Source organism: Vicugna pacos, chromosome 19 (assembly GCF_048564905.1).
Source record: "Vicugna pacos chromosome 19, VicPac4, whole genome shotgun sequence".
Taxonomy (NCBI): domain Eukaryota; kingdom Metazoa; phylum Chordata; class Mammalia; order Artiodactyla; family Camelidae; genus Vicugna; species Vicugna pacos.
The window spans coordinates 33,574,145-33,595,203 of NC_133005.1; the positions used below are offsets into that span (position 1 = coordinate 33,574,145).

The 21,059-nt window shown below is 49.8% G+C and overlaps 2 protein-coding genes across 2 annotated transcripts; both read right to left on the reverse strand.

Annotated features, from left to right (window-relative positions):
- Positions 1-3,343: 3,343 nt before the first annotated feature.
- Positions 3,344-11,846, reverse strand: KCNS1 (potassium voltage-gated channel modifier subfamily S member 1). Its single transcript, XM_006220539.4, has 5 exons — positions 11,829-11,846; positions 10,852-10,952; positions 10,033-10,111; positions 8,543-9,606; positions 3,344-6,289 (listed from the first exon to the last, which is right to left on the reverse strand). Exons 3-5 carry the CDS (start codon positions 10,100-10,102, stop codon positions 5,855-5,857), a joined length of 1,569 nt encoding a protein of 522 aa, XP_006220601.3. The 5' UTR covers positions 10,103-10,111; positions 10,852-10,952; positions 11,829-11,846; the 3' UTR covers positions 3,344-5,854.
- Positions 11,847-14,985: 3,139 nt separating this feature from the next.
- LOC102541702 (WAP four-disulfide core domain protein 5) lies at positions 14,986-20,522 on the reverse strand. Its single transcript, XM_031687585.2, has 4 exons — positions 20,370-20,522; positions 16,282-16,422; positions 16,048-16,188; positions 14,986-15,675 (listed from the first exon to the last, which is right to left on the reverse strand). The coding sequence occupies exons 1-4, from the start codon at positions 20,452-20,454 to the stop codon at positions 15,671-15,673; spliced, it is 372 nt and encodes a 123-aa protein (XP_031543445.1). The 5' UTR covers positions 20,455-20,522; the 3' UTR covers positions 14,986-15,670.
- Between the last annotated feature and the right edge of the window lie 537 nt (positions 20,523-21,059).

The window sequence follows — 21,059 nt, forward strand, 5'->3', positions numbered from 1 at the left end:
GTGAAGCCAACACAGGAATGCAGGGCAGACAGAGCAGCAGGGAGAGAAGACCCGACGACCTCAGTTGAACCTCCACATCGCCTTGTTCTAAAGCCACCTTGCTGGGTTTGGGTCACGTGTAACTGAAAGATTCCTTACCAATCCAAGAAGGGAGGAAAAGGTGGGCAAGGGCTTTGGATGCCAGCCCGGTTGGAGGTTGGAGGCTGGCCCTGATCAACAGGTCCCATCCAAGGTCATGCAACTGGTAAGTGGCAGGACAAATATCTGAACCCACATCTGACCCCAAGAACAAGGTGTGCACAGCCCCTCCTGAATGCATGAATTTCTGAGGGTTCTGCACCCAGTCCTTCTGAACAAAGTCAAGCACCAGTCCTCCTCATTTCTGGCAGCTGTGCTTCTGAAAGACACTGTCCCTTTCATCTCAAGCTCCTGACTTATGAGATAAGCATCTCAATTTATTAAACTTTCTGCAGAATTCTTTCCACACTCAGGCACAGAGCCGAGCTGGCTTGAAATAGGAGGGCTGGGAGTCATTAAGAACCATCCCAGCCCGTACCTAAGGGCTGCATCCAGAGCCTGAGGAGAGAAGAGTTTCATAATTGGACCCATATTTCAAAGCCACTTCCTTCAGCGGTGCCTGGGCAGTTCAGTTTGCCAAACAAAATGATAACAGTGGGCTGTGAGGCCAAGGGTTAGGAAGTTGGTGTAACACTGGTTACAGTCCAGTGTTAGGAAGCGCAAGACTGACTATCTGACCGTGCGCTACGGCTTCCTGAATCTGCCCAATAATGATCATACTATTTGATTATTGTTGCTGTGGTCTTGTTATTGTTGTTGTGAGAAGTATATGAGATAAAGGGTGAGAAGTCACTTTGTAAACTGTAGTGTGCCACAGACACATGAAGGGTGGTTATTATTATTAGTTGATAGGTCATTGTCCATCTTAGGAGCCTCAAAAAATACCTTATGAGTCAAATAGATTCCCTTCCAACTCCATTTTCTGGTATTAACACCTTGTTTGGCCCTTATTTCAGCTAAAAATCTCCTCTCCACTGAAATGGACTCAGCTATGACCTTGGACCTCTCTGGGTCTCTGTTTTCTGATCTGTAATATGGGGCTGTGGAGGGGGCAGAGCTTAAATCTGATCATCCCTGAGGAGCATTATGTCTCACCTGGGAAGTCCCCACCCTGAGGTCATGGCAAACAGGGAGACACTATTGCAGGCATCACATCCCAGAGCCCTGGACATCCTGAGCCATCCCATGTGCTCTGCAAGAACAACACCCAACACCCGGGCTTGAGTTCTTTCACTGATCTAAAGCCCTTTGAACGAAGCATACATTACTTGTGTGGAGGGAAGATTCTGCCGTAGTACTGCATGAGTGTAATGTGAACATTTCTCTTTTCTCCAAAGGACCTGTGGCTGTTTACTAGGGTAACTGGATGCTTGAAGAAAGAGAAATACCCAAACCTTTCTGGGAAACTTGGATGAAGACTTTGAACTAATACTAATTTCCTGGGTCTGAGAGTACCACTATAGGTCCACCAACCATGTGAAAAATAGAGTCTTGACCTTGGTCTATGTCACAGGAGGTCTAATGGGATCCCAAAGCTATCCCATATCTCCATTCCTGGATAATTAAAAAAGATCCCCACATTGGCTCCTTGACCCTTGGAGGCCATTGTAATATAAAAAACATCAACAGAATCCAACTGAGCAACCATTTAGAAACAGACAACTCAACAGCGGTACCACATCTTTGGGCTGCAGAGATTAGTGGTCCCACCAAAGCTCCTGCAGGGGGATGAGACTATTAAAGGACTGTTAGTTCCCCCTGTTTGGCTTGTGCAAAATTAGAAGGGTCTTAGAAAATGGCAGTGGATTATTTTAATCAAGTGACAATTTCAATTTTACCTGCTCTTAAGTACAGTCCCTGGAGCTAATATGCATCTACTGGTTTCATTCTCTATTCCAAGAAACAGAAACCACCGGAAGCATTCTGTTATTAGCTAGACGGGATAACAGTTGTCCTTTACTCTTCAATTCAGGGATATCTCAGTTCCCCAGCTCTGTACCAGAAAGACTTCAATTCCCTGATTATCCCTATTCCGCATGAAATCAAACTGATCCACTGCATTGATTAAATCACACTGATAGGGCCTGGAAAGCAAAAAGTATATTTTTGATTATCTACAAGATAGTTTTCTTATGTTAGAAACATTTATAAAATTGTGTGTATGGGAAGAAGAGGTGAGCGCAGGGTGTGCTGGGCAGCTGGAAGTAGGTATGTAGTAGACACCTACTATTTTTGCCTATTAACATCCCTTCCCTTTCTTCTGGTGACATCACCTGGCCTATTCTTTGGGTAACTACCTTTCTTCCAACCCATGTGGTCTGCTGTAGATGTTTATGCAGATACCCTGCCCTCCATCCTCATCAAGGAAGAGGCATGACTCAAGCTGGGCAAATCTACCTCTCTCCTGGGATAGGGAATGTGAGCAGAATGATACTGGGAAGGCAGTGATTGGAGGGGGATCATTTGAATAGCAGTGTCCTCAACAGAAGGTTCATGGGTTCTGCTCCTGAGGCCCTGAGAGCTCCCCTCATGCCTATATTTCCTGAGGCCTGGCCAGTCAGCTTTTCCTAAAGATGTCCACATCCTAACCTCTGGAACCTGAAAATATTCCCCTATTTGGCTGAAGGATCTTTTTGCAGATGTGATGAAGTTAATGATCTCGAGATTAGATCATCTTGGATAATCGGGGTGGGCCCCTAAATGCCATCAAAAGTGTCCTTTTAAGAAAGAGGCATTGGGAGATTTGACACATACAGAGAAGGCAATGGGATGACAGGCCAAGACTGCAGAGACCAGCCAAGGAATGCTGGCAGCCACCAGAAGCTGGAAGAGGCAGGGAGAGGACTCTGCCCTGGAGCCTCTGGATGGAGTGTGACTGGGCTGACATTCTGATTTTGGATTTCTGGCCTCCAGAACTGTGAGAGAATACATTTCTGTTGTTCCAAGTTTGTTGCATCCAGTTTGTGGTAAATTGTTACAGCAGCCACAGGAAACTAATACACCTTCCAATAAATTAATTTTTTTTCTTAAGGTAGTCAGTTTCTGTTGTTTGCAAACAAAGAGCTGGAACTGTAACAGCTGCTCATCACTTCAGTTATTTATTCTAATAAATTACCCTCTTTGACCAAGTTAGTAACCAGCTGGATTCCTATCACTAGCAACCTGAGCCAAATTCAAGATTGGAACCAGAGAAGACAGATTCTGAGTCACTCCATGTCATCACCCACCATCCCCAATCACCCAGAAAGCACACCAGGCAGCCAGGTTCGTGCAGGCAGAAATGGGTCCCTGGGCCCAGCCTCTTTATTTGCATAGTGATTTTTATTGATACATGAGAGTGGAGATGAGTTGTTGCTTTTCTGCCAGGACCACACATAACCTCATGATGGATGCAGGTTGGACGAGTCTCCCCTGAGCTCTCCCCACACCAGCTCTAGGGGAGTCAAGTCTGGAAGCTATCTGGCTCCTTGGTATGTCCAGCAAGACCATCAGGGTGGAGCATGCAGGCCTCCTGGTCTCTGTGCCCCAAGCTGGGCCTAGACGTTATGAGGTGAATGTGCAGGAGGGCCAGCGCGTGCAGGGTGAATTCAACAGCGGCCCCTTGGCTTAACTCCAGTCTCTGCTCCAATCTGGGGACTCAGAATCCATCCACATGTGGGGATCTACTAACAGGTACCAGGCCCTGTGTATGACACAAGGCCTTCACACAGGCTGTTCCCTCTGCTTAGAACACGCTTCCAGGAATCCTCGTTGCCTGATTAGCTATTTAACCATATGATGGCAGGTTAAATTGTCACTTGCTCAGGGAAGTCTTCTCTCACCTTCTCGGTGAATGGCCTCAGCTACATTACACGCTCACAGCTCCCTTTACTTCGTAGAGCTGTTACATATTTATGTGATTATTGGATTAAAACTCATCTCCCCTACTAGTCTGTAAGGCTCACATGTATAGGGATATGTATTTCCTTCCCCCTGGTATCTCCTGAACCTAGAAAGCAGCCAGTAAATCAGAGGCCAGGTGGGTAAAGTAGGGCAGGGCTGACGCAGTGGTGCCTGTGTGTACGGCGGGGTGGGGGACGCCATGCGGAACTGGAGAGTGCATGCCTCTCCCAAAGGCATCTGAATTAAAAAAATATATTAAAAACACTGTTAAGCTAAAGAAAACACATCTGCAGGCCACACATGAAGCCCCAGCTTATGACTCCTCTGAAGGATATCTGTTGAATGAGTAAAATGTCTACAAGGAAATCATTTTAAAAGCCTCAAGAAGCAAAGAGGGACGTAGAATGGAAAAGACCTCCTTTTCAGTCTTGCCTCCACCCTCTTGAGGACGAAGTCTCTCTTTGGCTATTTCCTTTCTCCTCAGTGCTCAGCTCGCGGTAGGATGTACGAATTGGTCGATCCATTTGACGTTTCCTAAATACCTACCCCACACCAAGCTGGTTCAACCAGACAGCGTCTTCCACCTTGGAGCTCAGTGTGGTGGGACAGTCCGAGCCACAGTCCAGCAATGACAGCACAGAGAAGGGTGTTCCAGCCACAGGATGTGACAAGGGCTGCGGGAACCCTTCCCTCCCAACTTTCTTAGAAGCAGAGAGAGGACTCAGCAGGAGGAGTATTAGAGATGTGGCCAAAAGGGACAGGAGTCTCAAGCATTTGCCAGGATGGTAACCCAAGGGAGGGCTGGAGGTCTGTGTCGTGGGCAGAAGGGAAATGCCAAGATCAGACTTAGGGGGCCCAGGAAGCAATGGGGACAGGTATCCAAGCATGGCAGCTCCTTGCCACCAACACTTCAGAGCTGAGCTGGCTTTATATCAGTGCTACCCCTGCTCCACTGAGCTTTCATCTCCCCCTGGGGCAGAGACGGTGACCATTTGATAGAAGAGCTAGAATCTGGAGATGGAGTAGATTCCAGCATAGCTGGGTCTGGACCTCAGGCCTCAGGCCAAGGACCCTTCAAATTTTCTGTATTGCAAGTCCACCCTGGGTGGAAGCTACAGGACTGTCACTTAGCAAGTCTTATCCATCTACTAAGGAGGCAGGTCCCTCTTTCCTCCTCTCAGACCTCATCTCTGAGAGCTGAGTCCTGCTGGAAGCTCCCAAGAGGAACCACAGCTGAGGTCCAGGGAACGTACATCTGAATCCCCTGCCTGGGCCTTTCCTTAGCTCTCACAGAAGGTTCTACCCCTATGAACCAACTCTGGGGGTCCATGAACCCTCTAAAACCACATGCAAACTTTGTGTGGGTAGAAGAAAGACCAGTGGAATGAACACTGGTCTTGGTGACCAACGGGCTAGTATTCAAAACTTGGCTCCACCACTTCTAGTTGCGTGACATGTGGGCAAGTCATTGTGCCCTTCTGAGCCTCAGTTTCCTCATCTGTGAAATGGGGATGACTCATCCTCCAACGCAGAACCAGCGTGACATGGCTGAGAGACAGGAGATGCTCAGGAATTGTTGCCTTTTGACTTCCCCTCTTTGGCTTATGCCTGCTTCCTTGGTGACTTGGAGGTTTGTTTATAAAGGTCTCTGGATTGCCCCAGGCTCACAGAACCCAGGGTAACACTATGCTGCCCTGTGTCTCTGGAGGAAGAAGCCAGCCTTTGGGTGTCATTTCCAAGGCCAGAGTGAGTGATCCTGAGAGGTCACGCTATTATAAAGAACTTAAGCAGGGGAGGAATCTCTGCTCTGTTTCAGCTGACTGCAGGGGTGTGGGAAGGGGGACCTGGAGCCCTGGTTTTAATAAACCTGAGAGTTAGGAGGCCCATTGGAGGCCTAGGCCTCCAGGTCTTCAGACTTTCCCTCCTGCGAGGTCTCACGGGATGTTTCCAGCGATCCCTCCGACACCCCATCGACGCTGCTCAGCAAGTCCTCAAACTCCTGGTGGCCGCTGTTGCGCACGGCAGCCTCCAGAGCCTTCTGCCGCCGGTAGAAGTGGGAGAACTTGTTGAAGATAATGGTGATGGGGAGCGCCACCACCAGGATGCCCCCGAGGATGCAGCCCGAGGCTGCCAGCTTGCCAGCCACCGTCACCGGCACTATGTCCCCGTAGCCCACCGTGGTCATGCTCACCGTACCCCACCACCAGCAGGCTGGGATGGTGTCAAAGCCCATGTTCTCCTCCTTCTCGGCTGTGTAGGCCACACCGGAGAACACAGATACCCCCACGGCCAGATACAGCAGTAAGATGCCCACCTCACGGTAGCTGTGCTGGAAGAGAATGCAGGAAGCCATGTCAGAGCTGGCTGGGCTTACAGACCTGGTATGGGGCGTATGGGGAAACTGAGGCCCAGAGACAAGAACAGACAGGTCTGAAGTCACAGAGCAAAGCAGAGCTGGTGCCAAGACCTAGGTCTCCTGCCTGCAGACTGAGACCTTTCAACTACAGAAGCCAGCAAATCACCCTGGGATTGAACACAGGCCTGATTACTGTCCAAGGTGCCTGCCTGCTAAGCCATGGCTGTTTCTTCAACCGCAGGGGGTCCTGGTGGCACCAGCTAGTTAATGGAAAGCTCGCGGTTTTTTATCTACTGTGGAACCAAGAGAGAACCATTTTATATTCCACAATGCAAAGAGTTGGTTTCAGGTCCTTTGAACTGGTCTGTCCCGTTGCTGATAAGTACAAAAATATTTTCTGCCTCTCAAGAAAGCCAAGAGGATGTGTAAGTTCCCCAGACCTCCCACTGAATGCACTTGCCTCTGGATGTGTATATTTGTCCTGCCCCAGATCCAAGCCCTAGGGCACTGGTTCTCAAATAGGGAAATTCTGCACCCCCACCCCAGGGGACATGGCAATGTCTGGAGACATTTTTGGTTGTCAAAACTGGGACAGGTATGCTACTGGCATCTAGTAGGCAGAGATCAGGGATGTTAATCCATATCCTACAATGCACGGGACAGCCACCCCCCACACAAGGAATTATCTGGGCCCCTAATGTCAACAGTGCTGAGGCTGAGAAACCCTAGGCTGGAACAGGATTCCCAAATTGTAATGTGTGGAGAAATTATGTAGGGGAACCCAGCTGACTAGGTCTGGGGTAGGGCCAGAGATTTTGCATTTCTAGCAAGATTCCAGGTAATGAGAAAGCTACTGCTGGCTAGGGACCTCGCTTTGAGTAGCAAGGTTCCCATCTGGAGTCTTACACCCAGGTCTTGGACCCTGCAGCCTCGATCAATACTCTTCTCCTTCCTGGCAGAAGCAGCGAGCAACATCAGGCCCTGGCTCCCTGCATGGTGGAGGCAAAGCAGAGTTCTGGGGGAGGAGGAATCTTCCCTGGAGAGATGCTGAGTTCAGGGAGTGTGGCTAATGGAATTCCCCGCACCTGCCCTAGCATTCTGCCCAGGTTACCCTGCCTGAACCCAGCATCCTGGCTGCCCTGGCAGAAGGGCACACAAAAGGCTTTCCTAAGCAATGGGTGGAAGGCATCTTTCAGCACCTTTCAGGGATTCTTAACAGGGTTGCTTTAGAAGAAAGAGCACGAGAGGCTAGAGTCAGGACTAGCTGGTTTCTTCTCTGGGTTGTACCCCTTACTCACTGAGGAACCTTTGATAAGTCCCGTCCTCTCTTGGGGCCTCAGTTTCCACACCTGCAGAGTAATGACAAAAATATTTGCCCCTGCTTAAGCCCCTCACAGGATCTCCCATTCCCATGAGATCAAGTCCAAAACTTCCAGGCCAAGAGTTCATGGCCCTTCAGTATCCAGCCCCACTCACCTCTCCAGCCTCATCAATGGGCACACCGTTCCGCCATGTCCCCCTCTGGGCATCATTCTGTTCCCTCTCCAGCCCTTCGTGCAAGCTGTTCACATTTCCTCCCTCTCCAAACCAGCCAACTTCCCCTTGAAGGTAAGCTTGCCAGGGCTGTGATTCACCCCCAGTGCAGGGTCTGACACAGGGCAGGCACTCAGTAATTGCAACCAGGCTTAAAATAAAGCTAACCCTCCAACCTCAGCTTCTTCATCTACGGGAAGGGAATACATAATAGCATCTTCCTGAGGAAGTTGTCCTGAGGATGAACTCAATAACGGATATGAAACTGGCACAGAATTAGTGTTCAGTGTTAACTCTGGGGCTATTGATAGACCTAACCTATCAAGGGTGACCTCTGATACCTGTGCTCCCTGATAATCTCAGCGGAGAAGCCAGTTAGCCTCCTACTTTGTGTATTTTTGTGATGTTTGACAGATAGATCCAAAGTGACCTTTGTCTTGGTTTTTTGTTTTGGTTTGGTTTTGGAAAGAAAGACAAACAAAGCTCTGCCTCGATTTTCAGTTTCTCCCCTAGGAAACAAAACAGAAAGCCCTCCTTATAGGGCTACTGGGAAGGTCTGATCAGACGTGAAATTCACACCTGGTGTCTAGCCCTGTGGGCCTGCACACCTCAGGCTTGCAAGTTCACCTGCTAACCTGCCAGATGGTTACACCCACCTCCCCGCAACCTCCACCCGGGCCTCAGAAGCCCTACCTTGAGCGTGGCGCCCAGCGAGCGCAGCCCAGTGGAGTGGCGCGCCAACTTCAGCACGCGGAAGATGCGCATGAGACGGAACACCTGCACCACCTTGCCCAGGTCTCCGAGCTCCTCGCTGCCCGCACCGCCCCGGTCTCGGAGTGCCGCGCCGGCCAGCAGTGTCAGATAGAAGGGCAGCACGGACACGATGTCGATAAGGTTTAGTGGGTGGCAGAAGAAGTTGCGCGTGCTGGGCGCCAGCAAGAGGCGCGACGACACCTCGAAGCTGAACCAGGCGATGCAGAAGTACTCGAGGTGCCGCAGCACCGGGTCGTCGCGCACGCCTTCTGCGCTGCGGCCCGCGGCCACGGCGGCCACGGCGGCCGCCGCCTCGCGGGCCTGGTACTCGGGCAAGCTGTGGATGCACATGGCGGCGATAGAGGCGAGCACCACGCCGATGGAGACGCAGCTGAAGAGCTTGCTAGGCAGCGAGTAGCCCGGGTTCTCCATGGTGAGCCAGAGGCGGCGGCGCAGGCGCCCGCAGCGCGCCGCGCCGTAGCGCGCCAGCTCGCGCTGCACGTCAGAGATCTCGTCTGGGCACGGGTCCACGCTGCTCGGCGTGTCGCTGTCTTCGTCCCAGGCGCGCGGCCGTGCCACGCGCCGCTCCAGGTAGCGCGCGCGGCAGCACGTGGCCAGCGCGCTCTCGCCCAGGCCCCAGTAGTCGGCCTCCTGGCCAAAGGCGAAGACGCACAGCTCGTCCAGCACGTGCAGGTGGCCGGTGCGGTAGAAGTGCAGCAGGCTCAGGAAGAAGCCCGGGTGCCGATCGAAATAGAACTCGCGCGCCGCCGCGTCGTAGTCGTCACACAGGCGCCGCGCCTGCTCCTCCGACGCCGCGGCCTGCAGGCGGCCCAGCCGCGTGCCCGGGAAGCGGGCCACGGCACGCGCGCTCAGCCGGCGCCGCACGCCGCCCACGTTCACGCGCAGCACTTCGTCGCCTCGCCGCCAGGGGGCCCTGGCGCCGGGCTCGGGGAACTCGCTCACCGTGGCTCTGGCGCGCCGGCCTACGGACATGGGAGGGGGCTCTGAAGGGAGAGAGGGAGTGTCCCTGGATCACCAGCTCCATCCACCACCAGCCACGGGTGTTGGAGGCTCTGTATGAAGCGTCTGATAGGCCGTAGGCGCACAGTGTCAAGTGCCCTCTGGACTCAAGAGTCACACTTGAGTTTGAATATTCTTCACTCCCGACCGGGGTTCTCAGCCAAATCACAGAGCCTCCCCTCCCGCCACTTCATTTACATAAAGCAAATGCCAAGATCTACCCCGGAGGATTTTGAAAGCTACTACTGAATGGCTGAATGGCAGGGTGTCCTGGCACTCTTGGGTGCTCATATAGGACGTCTCCTTGCCCAAACTTGGATTTTCGTATACCAGAGGCTTATTGTGGGATCTTGGACGAGCCAGCAATCTGAACCTCAATTTTCTCTGCAAAATGAGGTAGTAATGCTTACCATCTAGAGTTGCTGAGAGACTCAGTTTAGACCGGAAGTTCTCACGGTGTGTTCCCTGGACTAGCAGCATCACCACCACCTGGGAATTTGGCAGACATGCATATTCTCAGCCTGCTCTGCACTTGCAGAATCAGAAACTCAGGGGATGGGGTCCAGAAGTCTGTTTTAACAAGCTTGGAGCGTGAATCTGATGCATGGTCCAGACTGAGAACCATTGGCTTAGACTATTTAAAGCATCTGTAGAATCAGTCAGATTGAGTTTTGACACTTGTGTGTGACCATAAGCAAGTCATGTCTCCCACCCCACCCCCCAGCTTCTGTCAAATGGAGATAAAAATATCCATCTCCAGGTGTGGTTAAAAAGATTAAATGACCTAATGTCTTGATCAGGCCTCGCTCCCTAAAGGGGCGTAGTAAATCATCCACTAGTTTTACTGTCTCCTGGAGTCAGGCAGACCTGGGCTTATCTCCACCCTTGATGCATCTGAAGCCTTGAGGAAAATGTTTTCCTCCAGCTCCCAATTTCTGGCATAAGGCACAATTCACGATACAGACAATATCACCTGCTCCCAAGGAAGGCTGGAGGATTAAGGTAGGTTATGGAAGTGCTTGGCTTTAGTGGATACTCTGGAAATGTTAGATCCTTCCACTGCTCACTGTCCCCAAGCTGTGCTGGAACTGAGGGCCAGTGACTCACCTCCTGGCCTTCAGTAGCTCATCTGCACTGTGGGTTCAGTAATGCTTGCTTCCCAGGGTGGACAGGGGATCAAGCAGCTGGCCCAATGCCTGGCAGGAGCAGGCAGAGTGCCCCTCACTTACCCTAGGCTTGGCGCTTAAGAAGGTCGGGGTTTTGTCCTTAGCTCTGTCACGTGAGTGACCTCCAGCCAGTCTCCTCCAGTTCTGAGTTGCAGAGCTCTTATCTACAGAATGGGGATAACAGCACTGCCAGTGAAGGGTTATTGTGAGCATGTGTGCGAAGCCCCTGGAACACAGTAGGTGCTCAATAAATGTTAATCCCTTGCATTTCCCTTATCCGACCTGGGTTCAGATTCTGAGTCTGCCACTTACTGACTGTTGACCTTGAGCAAAATCATTCCCCAATCTGAGCTTCAGTCTCTTTATCTATAAACTGAGGAACATTGTACTTTCCATGAGAAGTTTTGAGGATTAAATGAGGCAAGATGTTTATCGGCAGCTCAGTCCCTAGCATATAGTTTGTGCACAGTAAACACATATATGATGCAACGCCACTCCTACCCCTCTACCTGGCATCAAAAGGTGGAGTTTTTAATCCAGTTCCATCACCCATTAGCTGCATGACTTTGGGCAAATCCCCTTTCTCTTTTTTCTGGAACTCACCTTCCTCTATGAAATGGGATGATTAATTCAACAAACCTTCCTTGACAAGAATCTGAATATCAATAAGAAAAAATTAAGTGATTTTCTCAAAATTAGCCAGCTAGCTCAAGGCCCAGTTGAGGTTGGAAACTAAGCTTTTTGATTCAAGGTTCTCTCCACACATTTATTTTGAGCACCTACTATGTGCTGGTCACTTTGCTGGGCTCCAGATACACTTCCCTCGGTTTAACCCCTCTACCCACCCTGACAGAATTTTTCAAATCCCTTTGCACGAATGCGCAAACAGGACAGCCCCCAAATGGCCAGTCCCACGCTGCTCCCCCCTTGGGGGTCTCATCGAGGGGGCACGGATACCGAGAATCTGAGGCTGCCTGGCCTCCCACTCACGCAGCCCCTGCCCCCTTCCCAGATCAGGCCCCTCCTCCCAGGTCCCTTACCTGTCGCGGCCCCTCTAGGGCGCCCGCCAGTGAGTGGTCCCTGAAGGCGCTGAGGCTGGGGAGCCGCTGGCCGCACCCGCACCCGGGATGTCTCTGCCCTGCCGCCCCACTGAGCTTCTCTGCTGCCGGATGCCCCGCTGCCCCCTCCTTCCCTGTCTTCCTCTGTCCCCCGCGGCTGAGGCCGCATCGATCGGTCGGTGCCGGTGCCGGGGGAGGGAGGGAGGCCGCGGGCTGCGGCGGTTTCTATTCCTGACTCAGTTGGGGAGTGGAGGCGGTGACTGGAGACTGGGTCCAACAGCCGAGGTTATGGGTCAACCTCAACTCAGGGGCCAGGGGATAAGGGGTAATTTAGGGGGTGGGGATTCCACTAGAAAGGGATTTCTGCCGGAGCTTCTCTGACAAAGGAACAGCAACAGCAGTAATAGCTTCTTTAATTGAGTGAGTCCTTAGTACGGGCCAGGCACTCGCCTTCAGGTGACTTATCTGAGTTATTCCTGACAAAAAAGACTAAGGCCCATTTCACAGATGAGGCCTGGTCACTCGCTCAGGACGCTTAGCTGGGAGTTGTGAACCTGGGATTGGAACTCACATCTTCCAAAATTTTCTCAGGGAAATCTTGAAACAGATCAAGCCTGAAACTGATCATCCCTCTTCCCCACCCCACCAAGTTCAGTGTCCTCACCCACCCATAGATTGCTGATTCCTGCCTTGCAAGTTGTGGCGAGAGTAAGAGAGAACCGTGCCAAAGAGCTTTGTCAAGTTTGTGTAACCCACAAGCATTTACGAAACACCTACTGTGTGCCTGGTTGGGGAGAGGGTCCTGGAGATTAGAACCTGGATACAAGAAAACAAATATTAATTGTTACTAATAATTATTTATTGAGCGCTTACCTTAGGCCAAGTATTCTACAAGCCTCATCTCTTTAACTGCAAATGTATCTGTGGGGTATGTGCTATTGTTATTCAATCTTACAAATACGAAATGTAAGACTTTGAAAGGTGAGATGATTTGCTCAAGGGCGTATAGCTGTCTTTAGGCCATCACTGTCCAAAGATGTAATGTGATCCACATAATAGAATTTAAAATTTTCTGAGAGCAACATTTTAAAAAGTGAAAAGATGAGAGGATATAGCTCAGTGGTAGAGTGTGTGCCTAGCATGCGTGAGGTTCTGGGTTCAATCCCTAGTACCTCCATTAAAATAAATAAATAAATAAACAAACAAACCTAATTACCCCCCAAAATAGAATTTCTTTTAAAAAAAAAGTGGAAAGAAACAGGTGACATTGCCATAATATATTTTATCTAACCCCAGATATTATAATTTTAACATGGAATCAAAAAAGAAATTATTAACAAGATAGTTTACATTTTCATTTCAAAATCCAGTGTATTAGTTTTTTATTGCTGTGTAACAAATTACCACAAACCTAGCAACTTAAAACAATGCAAATTTATCATCTATAGTTTCTGTGGGTTAGTAGTCTGGACATGGCATGGCTGGATTCTCTACTCAGGGTCTTACTAGATTGAAGTCAAGGTGCCAGCCAGGGCTGTGGTTCTCCTCTGGGGTTCGGGGTTCTCTTCTAGCTCACAGATTGTTGGTAGAATTCACTTCCTTGTAGTTGTAGGACTGAAGTGCATCTTTTCCTGCTTGCTGTCTGCTAGGGCTTGCTCTCAGCTCCTAGAGGCTGCCTCTGCTTCCTTGCCACGTGGCAGGTCACAACATGGATGTTTGCATTCTTCTAGGCAAACTGGAGTGCTGACTTCCTCTTGTGTAAGCAGCCAGAGGAAATGCTCTACTTTTAAAGGACTCACCTGCTTAGGCCAGGCCCATCCAGGACAATCTCCCTTTTACCTATACTCAAGAGGAGGAGATTGTACAAGGGCAAGGGTCACTTGGGAATCATCTTAAACTTCTGCCTACTACATCTGCCAGCAGTAAATCTCAATTTGGATTAATCACATTTCACATGTGCAGTAGCCACATGTGGTTAGTGGCTGCCATGTTAGACCATGCGTCTCTGGGCTGCACTCCTTCAGCTCTTCCCTCCAAATAGAAAGTAGAGCAGGAAGATGCTCTTGTCTGATTCCCTCATTTTACCAATGAGGAAATTACCAATGAGGAAACAGAGGCCTCTTGCTATTCATGCCCTTGTGCAGTCCCTTCCCCATGGGTGTGGGCAGGATTTACTGACTTGCTTCTAATGAACAGAATATGGCAAAGGTGATGGGATGTTGCTCCCGGAACTAGGTTACATAAGATTGTGACTTCCTGCAGGCCTTGATGAAGCAGGGTGCCATGCTAGAAAAGCAAGGGAATGAGGGCAACGACCAGCTGGGAACTGAAGAAGTTACTCCCACAGCTCTCCAGGAACTGAAATTCTGCCAACAACCATATGAACTTGAAAGTGGGTCCTTCTGCCATCAAGGCTCAGGTAAGACCCCTGCCTTTGCCAACACCGTGATGTCAGCCTTGTGAGACCCTGAAGCTGAGGACCCAGCTAAGCTGTGCTTGGATTCTTGAGCCACAGAAACTGTGAGATAATTAAATGTACGTTGTTTTGAGCGTGGTAATTTGCTACACGTAATAGATAATTAATCACTGGATTTGAATCCTGCCTTTACCGCTAAATTGCTGCAGGATCATAGTCCAAGAGATGTCTCCTCTTGGATTCTTATCTACCTCATCTGTAAAATGGGAGCAATGCCTACCTTTCAGGATTGAGGTGAGGAGTGACACATGCTGTTCCCTCTTCATGACCAACTCTTCCTGCCCTTTCTTTACCCAGTGGATCAGTTAGGATTTAATTTAGCTGCAAGAACAAAAACTGACCTCAGAGAGGAGTGGACTTTTTTTAGGCCGTCCAGGGCTGGTGCAGTTGCCCATGAGTGGCAAATGTGGAGGAAATGAAATGATCTTAGGATGTGCATGGACACAACATCATACAACCCTGACTCTTGGGGTGAGAAAGTTCTCTTGTCAATCCCTCTGATTACACCAGGAAGAAAGTCTCAGTTTAGAGATTTGCGTCCTTCACATTTCTTTAACTCTCGTTGATTTTCCTTTATTACAACAGAGACAGAAAGTAGGCTTCAGGCTCACAGTCTTGGCAGGTGACAGTGTCTAGCCAGAATTTAATACTATTACTTAATATCAATGAATCTGACATGATTTACTCTAATGGAACTTAGCTGTTTTCATGCATCTGCTTTCACAATTACATCTTCCTTGTGACAAGCGATCTTTCTTATCCCATTTAGTGACATCAAGTTTTTCTTTTGAAATAAATTTATTCGTATACAAAAGTGAGTCCATTTAAAGAAACACCTTAGGTAAATGGTAGTACGGGCACTACACAAAATGCCGTGATGCTGTTTGGCAGGTATGGAGAAAACTGTGAAACGGGTATGTGAATAGATTGACTTTTGGAAAATTCTGCTAGAACATACGTTTGGGGTGGTTGTGCTGCCGAAAGAGGGGTCAGGACTCCACAAAGAGGGGCCCACCTGAGCTGGGCATTTCAGGTGGAAGGAATACATCTCCAAAGAGATGTGAAAGAGGGTGTTAGGAAGGCTGAGAAGCTCAATGCGGCAGTGGTGCAGGACGACAGAGAGGAGTCCTTGAGGTCTGGCTGTAGACCTTGACTCCCAGGAGGAAGTAAGAGGGGTGGGGGATGGGTGGCAGGGGGAGTGACAGCAGATCAGTGTTTATCACAAGGTTGGAATTGCCACTGGCAGAGGGTGCTTTCTGGGTGGCAGGTTCCCAGCCCCCCACCTTCATCATATCTTCCTGTTGGGAACCCCATCCTGAGATTCAGAGCAGTGGCTCCTAAACCAGAATTAGCCTGAGGAGAGAAAAGGAGAGAGTTAATCCCCTCCTATAATAAAGCTCTGGGCTCGGTGCTTGTCCAGACCCCATCAGCCCAGCCACTAAGGCAGATCTCCCCACCCTCCTTCACAAGGGCAAACTGAACCTTAGAGCAGTGTAGGGTTGTGGTCCAAGTGATGCAGCAAGTTCATTCAGTAAGACAACAAGGATCTCCACTTCCTCCATCATCCTGCCAGGGCCCCTCCCACCCCATCCACTTCCCCAGATCTGGCCATGGGAGGCCCAGGCTTCTTGGAAGGGACCTGTTAAACTTGTTATACTGAAGGGATCTGTAGAGCTGGGGCTCAAGAGAGGGAAAGAACTTGCCCCAAGCACACAGGAGCCATACCTCCGACAGGGTTTCGGCAGTCCCGGCCACAGGCGCCAAGGCAGCATCGCTTGAGGCCCTGGCAGTCTGAGTCCTTGAAGCACAGGTGCTGCACTGGGCTAAGGCAGCGCATTCGGTCCTCGGGGCAGCCACCCTTCTTTACTGCAATACAGGGGCCCGGTGAGCGCCGCCTGGGGCCCGGCCCTGGGGCTTGCAGCTTGGCCGGGGGTCAGCAAGGTGGAGAGGGACACTTACGTGAGACCTTCCGGACACACTGGCGGAAGCAAGCTTGGTGGCAGCACTTCATCCTTAAGGGACACTGGCTGTCGTCCACACACTGATCAGGCACAGAGAGGAGGCAGGGCCTATCATCTGGTGGGCAGCCCCCAGATTTCTCTGTAAGAGGACCCCCCCCATATTTTGTAGCTGGAGTCAGTTTAGAATGTTGTATAAGCGCCAACCTGGGAATCACAAGATCTAAATTCTCTGCTCATTCTTTCTTTCCTGTCCTTTGGTGAATTTTTTTTTTTTGCACAGACTTGCTTATATTTATTCATTTATTATTTAATTTTTTAAATTGAAGTCTAATTGACATGTAATATTACATTAGTTTCAGGCGCACAACATGATGATTTAATATTTATCTATACTGTGAAATGATCACCACAATAAGTCTTGTTAACATCAGTCACTATACATAGTTACAAATTTTTTTATCTTGTGATGAGAACTTTTAAGATCGACTCTTTGAGCAACTTTTCAAATACGCACTATAGCACTATTTAGTACAGTTAAAACGCTGTACATTACATCCTCGTGGCTTATTTATTTTAGATCTGGAAGTTTGTACTTTTTTACCATCTTCACCCATTTCACCCCTCCACCCGCCACCCCTCACCTCTGGCAGCCACCAACTGTTATCTGTGTATATGAGCTTAATTTGGGTTTGGTTTGATTTGGTTTGGTCTTTTAGATTCTACATATAAATGAGATCATGTAGTATCTGTCTTTCTCGTCTGATTTATTTCACTTAGCATAATGCCCTCAGGGTCCATCTATGTGATCGCACATGGCTGGCAAGTTTTTGGTTTTTTTTTTACTTTAAGCCTCAGTTTTCCGTCTGTGAAATGGCAAGCTGGACTCCTTCCTCCCAGGGCTGGCTTGAGACTGAGATAACATAAAAAACGCAAAAAAATGAAGTTCAAAGTCTCCATCTAGGCCAACGAGACCGAGCCTGGCCTGGCCCCCTGCCCATCTCTCTGGTTGCATCAGGGACACTCTGTCTACTTGGTGGCTCCTGATCCACTCCAGGCCACTTCTCTCTGCTGTGCCCTTTGCCTGGTGCTGTCTCCTCTACCCTCTTCCTCAGTTCTCAGCTGAGACCCTGCTTCCTCAAGAGACCCTGTTCTCAGAGCGCAGATTCACTAGGTCAGCCCCCACCCACACCCATACCCCAAAGGCTCTTCCCATCAGCGCTGGTGACTCTGCATCTCTTTGCTCACCTAACTTGGCTGGAGGCTTTGAGAACAGCCCCTCTGCCTGCTTTGTGCATCATGAGGCTGAAGCACAGCCCTTGAGGTGAAACACTAGGGGCGTGATAGAGTTTTGATGGGAGATCAGCATCGCAGTGTGTCAGCTGTTGCCAGCCTGGTGCATGTCACCGTTACAGGTGGCCTTGTTTCAGGGCCCTGTATTAATTCAGTCTTTGAGGCAGTCCTCTGAACGGCTCTAGAATGTTCTGTCCTGGAGTAAGATTTTGAGTCATTTCAAGATTTCATTCAGAAGGACATATCTGGTCAAATATGCAAACACTTCCCTTAGATGTTTACACACAATTAGCTAGGGGCTCACCCATAGGAAATTGCTGCGATTCAACTTTTTTGATCTACAGAAGTAGCAATTTCCAGACTATCAGCACAAAAGCCACGTGCTAACCACCTTGCTACAGGCACTGCTTGTCAGAGACGTTAACTGATTCCATTAACCTGCATCTGTTAAAGCAGGAAAGCAAACTAACAGACTTTATGAAGATAATTTTTTTAAAATAAGAATTGGAACAAAGGGGCTTTATGAAAAACTCAACGAATCAAGACCCCCCCATTCCCATACTAACTTGAAAAGAAGTCTTGCTCAATTTAAATAGTCAAAATACATGTTCACTGTTGAAATTTTGGGCATTATAAAAAGTATAAGGAAAAATAAAAATCATGGTTTAAAAAAGAAGTAGCAATTTCATATGGTTTGACCTATACATATACATACACATACATACATACACATCCAGACATTCACAAGATAGTTAACAGTTACATACATGTATAAACACAGTCATGTATGTACGTATGAGCTGGGACGTATACATATAGTCAAATAAAGAGGCATACTGTCATATATACATGCCTACACATGTAAATACATACACACAGATAATTACACACACACTCGGACATACACAGTCATATATGTAAGTACATAGCATATGTGTGGGTGTGAACAGGGAGACATACGTGGACACACAGTCATACACACACAACCACATGTCCAGGGCTACACAGACACAGATCTATTCATACAAAGACACAGATCTATTCATACAACCACTGAAAACATTGTCAGGCACTTACTGTTTACCAAGGACTGTGCAGGCTCTTTATGTTGGAGGCAGGGGTGGGGGGTGGGGGTAGGGTGTGTCTTTTAAACAGTGGTGTCTGGGCTTCTACAGACAACAAACCAAGACTCCCCTGCCCTCAGCCCTGTCACTCCTCCACTGTCTGAATTTCTACCAAGAGCCAGACAGACGTTTCATGGGAGAGAATCTGGGGAGATCGAGATGCGTGAACTGAGGGGAGACCAGCGTCTCCCATTTGGCCGTAAGGCAGGTTCTGTGCGGGCTCAGGTTCTGTGGGTTCCAGCTCCCATATCTGTGCAGCTGGGCTGAATATTGGGGTGTTGTCTCCCAGTGCCCCCAGCAGCTCCCCTGAATTGCCCACTTAGGCTGCACTTACTGGATGCCAGGACCTTATTCCTCAAGACATTGTTTACTCCTGGGACAGAGCCATGCGTCCCATTTTACAGAGACTACATTGGATTGGTGAGTCTGCCCAATTCCACAGACCTACACTGAATGCCACCTTTGACACTAACTCAGAGTCATGTCTTTGGCCTTGGGCAGGTGGTTTCCCACTAAGCCTCAGTTTCCTTATCTGTAAAATGGGGGTAAAGATAGCCTTAACCTCACAACATCACAATGAGGAGGAATGTGGTGATGCCACATGAATCACAGCCAGTACTCCGAACTTGCCAGCATCCTTCCCTCCTAAGCCTGGGGGCCTCTACGCAGTCTCCTCCCCAGGCCAGCTCACACTGGGAGAGATCCTCACCTCCGAGGCTAGAGGGGCAGAGAGGATGCAGGGAACTGCTCCCCAGGGGCCCCCATTATTGCCTCCAGGGCCAGAGCTGCACAGGTGTATGTAGGTCAGAGGCTTACAGCCCCAGAAGGGATGGAGGTGGAGGCATTGCCTAGGTGGGGAAGCACCTGTCTAGCAACTCTGGCAGACCCAGCTTCCGTTGCCTGTTGGCAGGTCAGACCCAGCCTTTTGAAGGAGGCGGAGAAGAAGAGGGAGAGACAGGGGTAGAGCTTCCTCCCAACAGATCCCAGCTCCCAGAAACCACACCCCCTACTCAACTCTGGAGTCCCTTTCACAGGTGGGGCTGGGGATCAGAGAAGGCCGGAGAAGGACAGAAACAAGATGAGCAGAGGCCCAACTAAGCCTGGTTGGTCACAGAAGTTGACAGAAAGGCTCATCTCCCTGCCATGTGAACCCACAGGTCCAGATAGCCCCATGGAGACAACCAGAGAGCAGGTGCCCACGATCTCTCTCCTCCCCTCCCAGGGGCACAGGGAGACACGTGTTCACACATGTCCATGCACACAGGCTCAGACACACATATTGCAGTCATACCTAAGTATCCATATGCAGCACAGATCCCACAGATAAGCAGGCACAAAGATACACATCCATAAAGACAGACGCACGGGTGTAAGCACAGTCTTATACTCAGACGTGTAGACAGACACAGGCCAGCACCAAGAAACTGGCAGGAAGACATTTACAGCTACAGATGCAGGAAAGCTGTCAGGAAGAAAGGTGTACAAACAAAATGTAAGCTGCTGGAAACACTAAGAAGCAGGTACCTAGAGGCAGGTGCGCACACGCGCGCACACACACACACACACACACACACACTCACTCTACATCGCCTACCTTCCCCCAAACATTTATTCTCCCCTAAAAGCAGAAACCACCTCTGTCCCTGGGGCAGAGTAACCTACCCATACTCACCTCTCTTCCTCCTACCCAAGGCAGCAGGCAGGTGGCTCCCCAAAGCCAGGAGGGCCACCAGGAGGAGGAGGCTCTGCGCCCTCATGTTTCTGCTGCTGACACCTAAAAGGTTGAACCCAGAGGCCCCTAAATTAAGACCTGCAGCCTCAGGGACGTTAGAGCAACTGAGTCAGGGGAGGAAGGATGGGGTGGATGGACGTGTCTGTCTTGTCCTGGCCACACCCCCTGCCCAAGAGCCTCAGTGCAGGGGCACTTGTGCAAGAATTGATGGTGGGTGGGGGCAGCCCTGGGTGTTGGGGGCTAGAATCCAGTCCTGCCGGTATCGCTGACTTGGGCTATGATTTGGACAAGTCTTGTCCCTCTTTGGACCTCAGTTTTTCTCATCTATATAAAGGGTGAAGGTTATTGAGTCAGATACTCCCTTTCCTGGTTCTCTAGATCTTGAAGCCCCAGTAATGGCCTAGTCAGAGGGTAGAAGTCAGCTTTGAATAGCAAGGAGGGGTTTGCAGAGTTCCGGATGCCTAGGCAGCATTAGGATTAGGGTCAGAGCTCTCTGCTGGAGAAGTCTGGCCCGGTTTGGCACAGTGAGTGGAGAAGCCCTAGCTTCTCCTCTTTGACTCCCGTGGGTGGGAGGGGGAGAGACCTCCCCGCCTTTGGTGAGATCACCTACAGTGGCGTCTGCTGGAACTG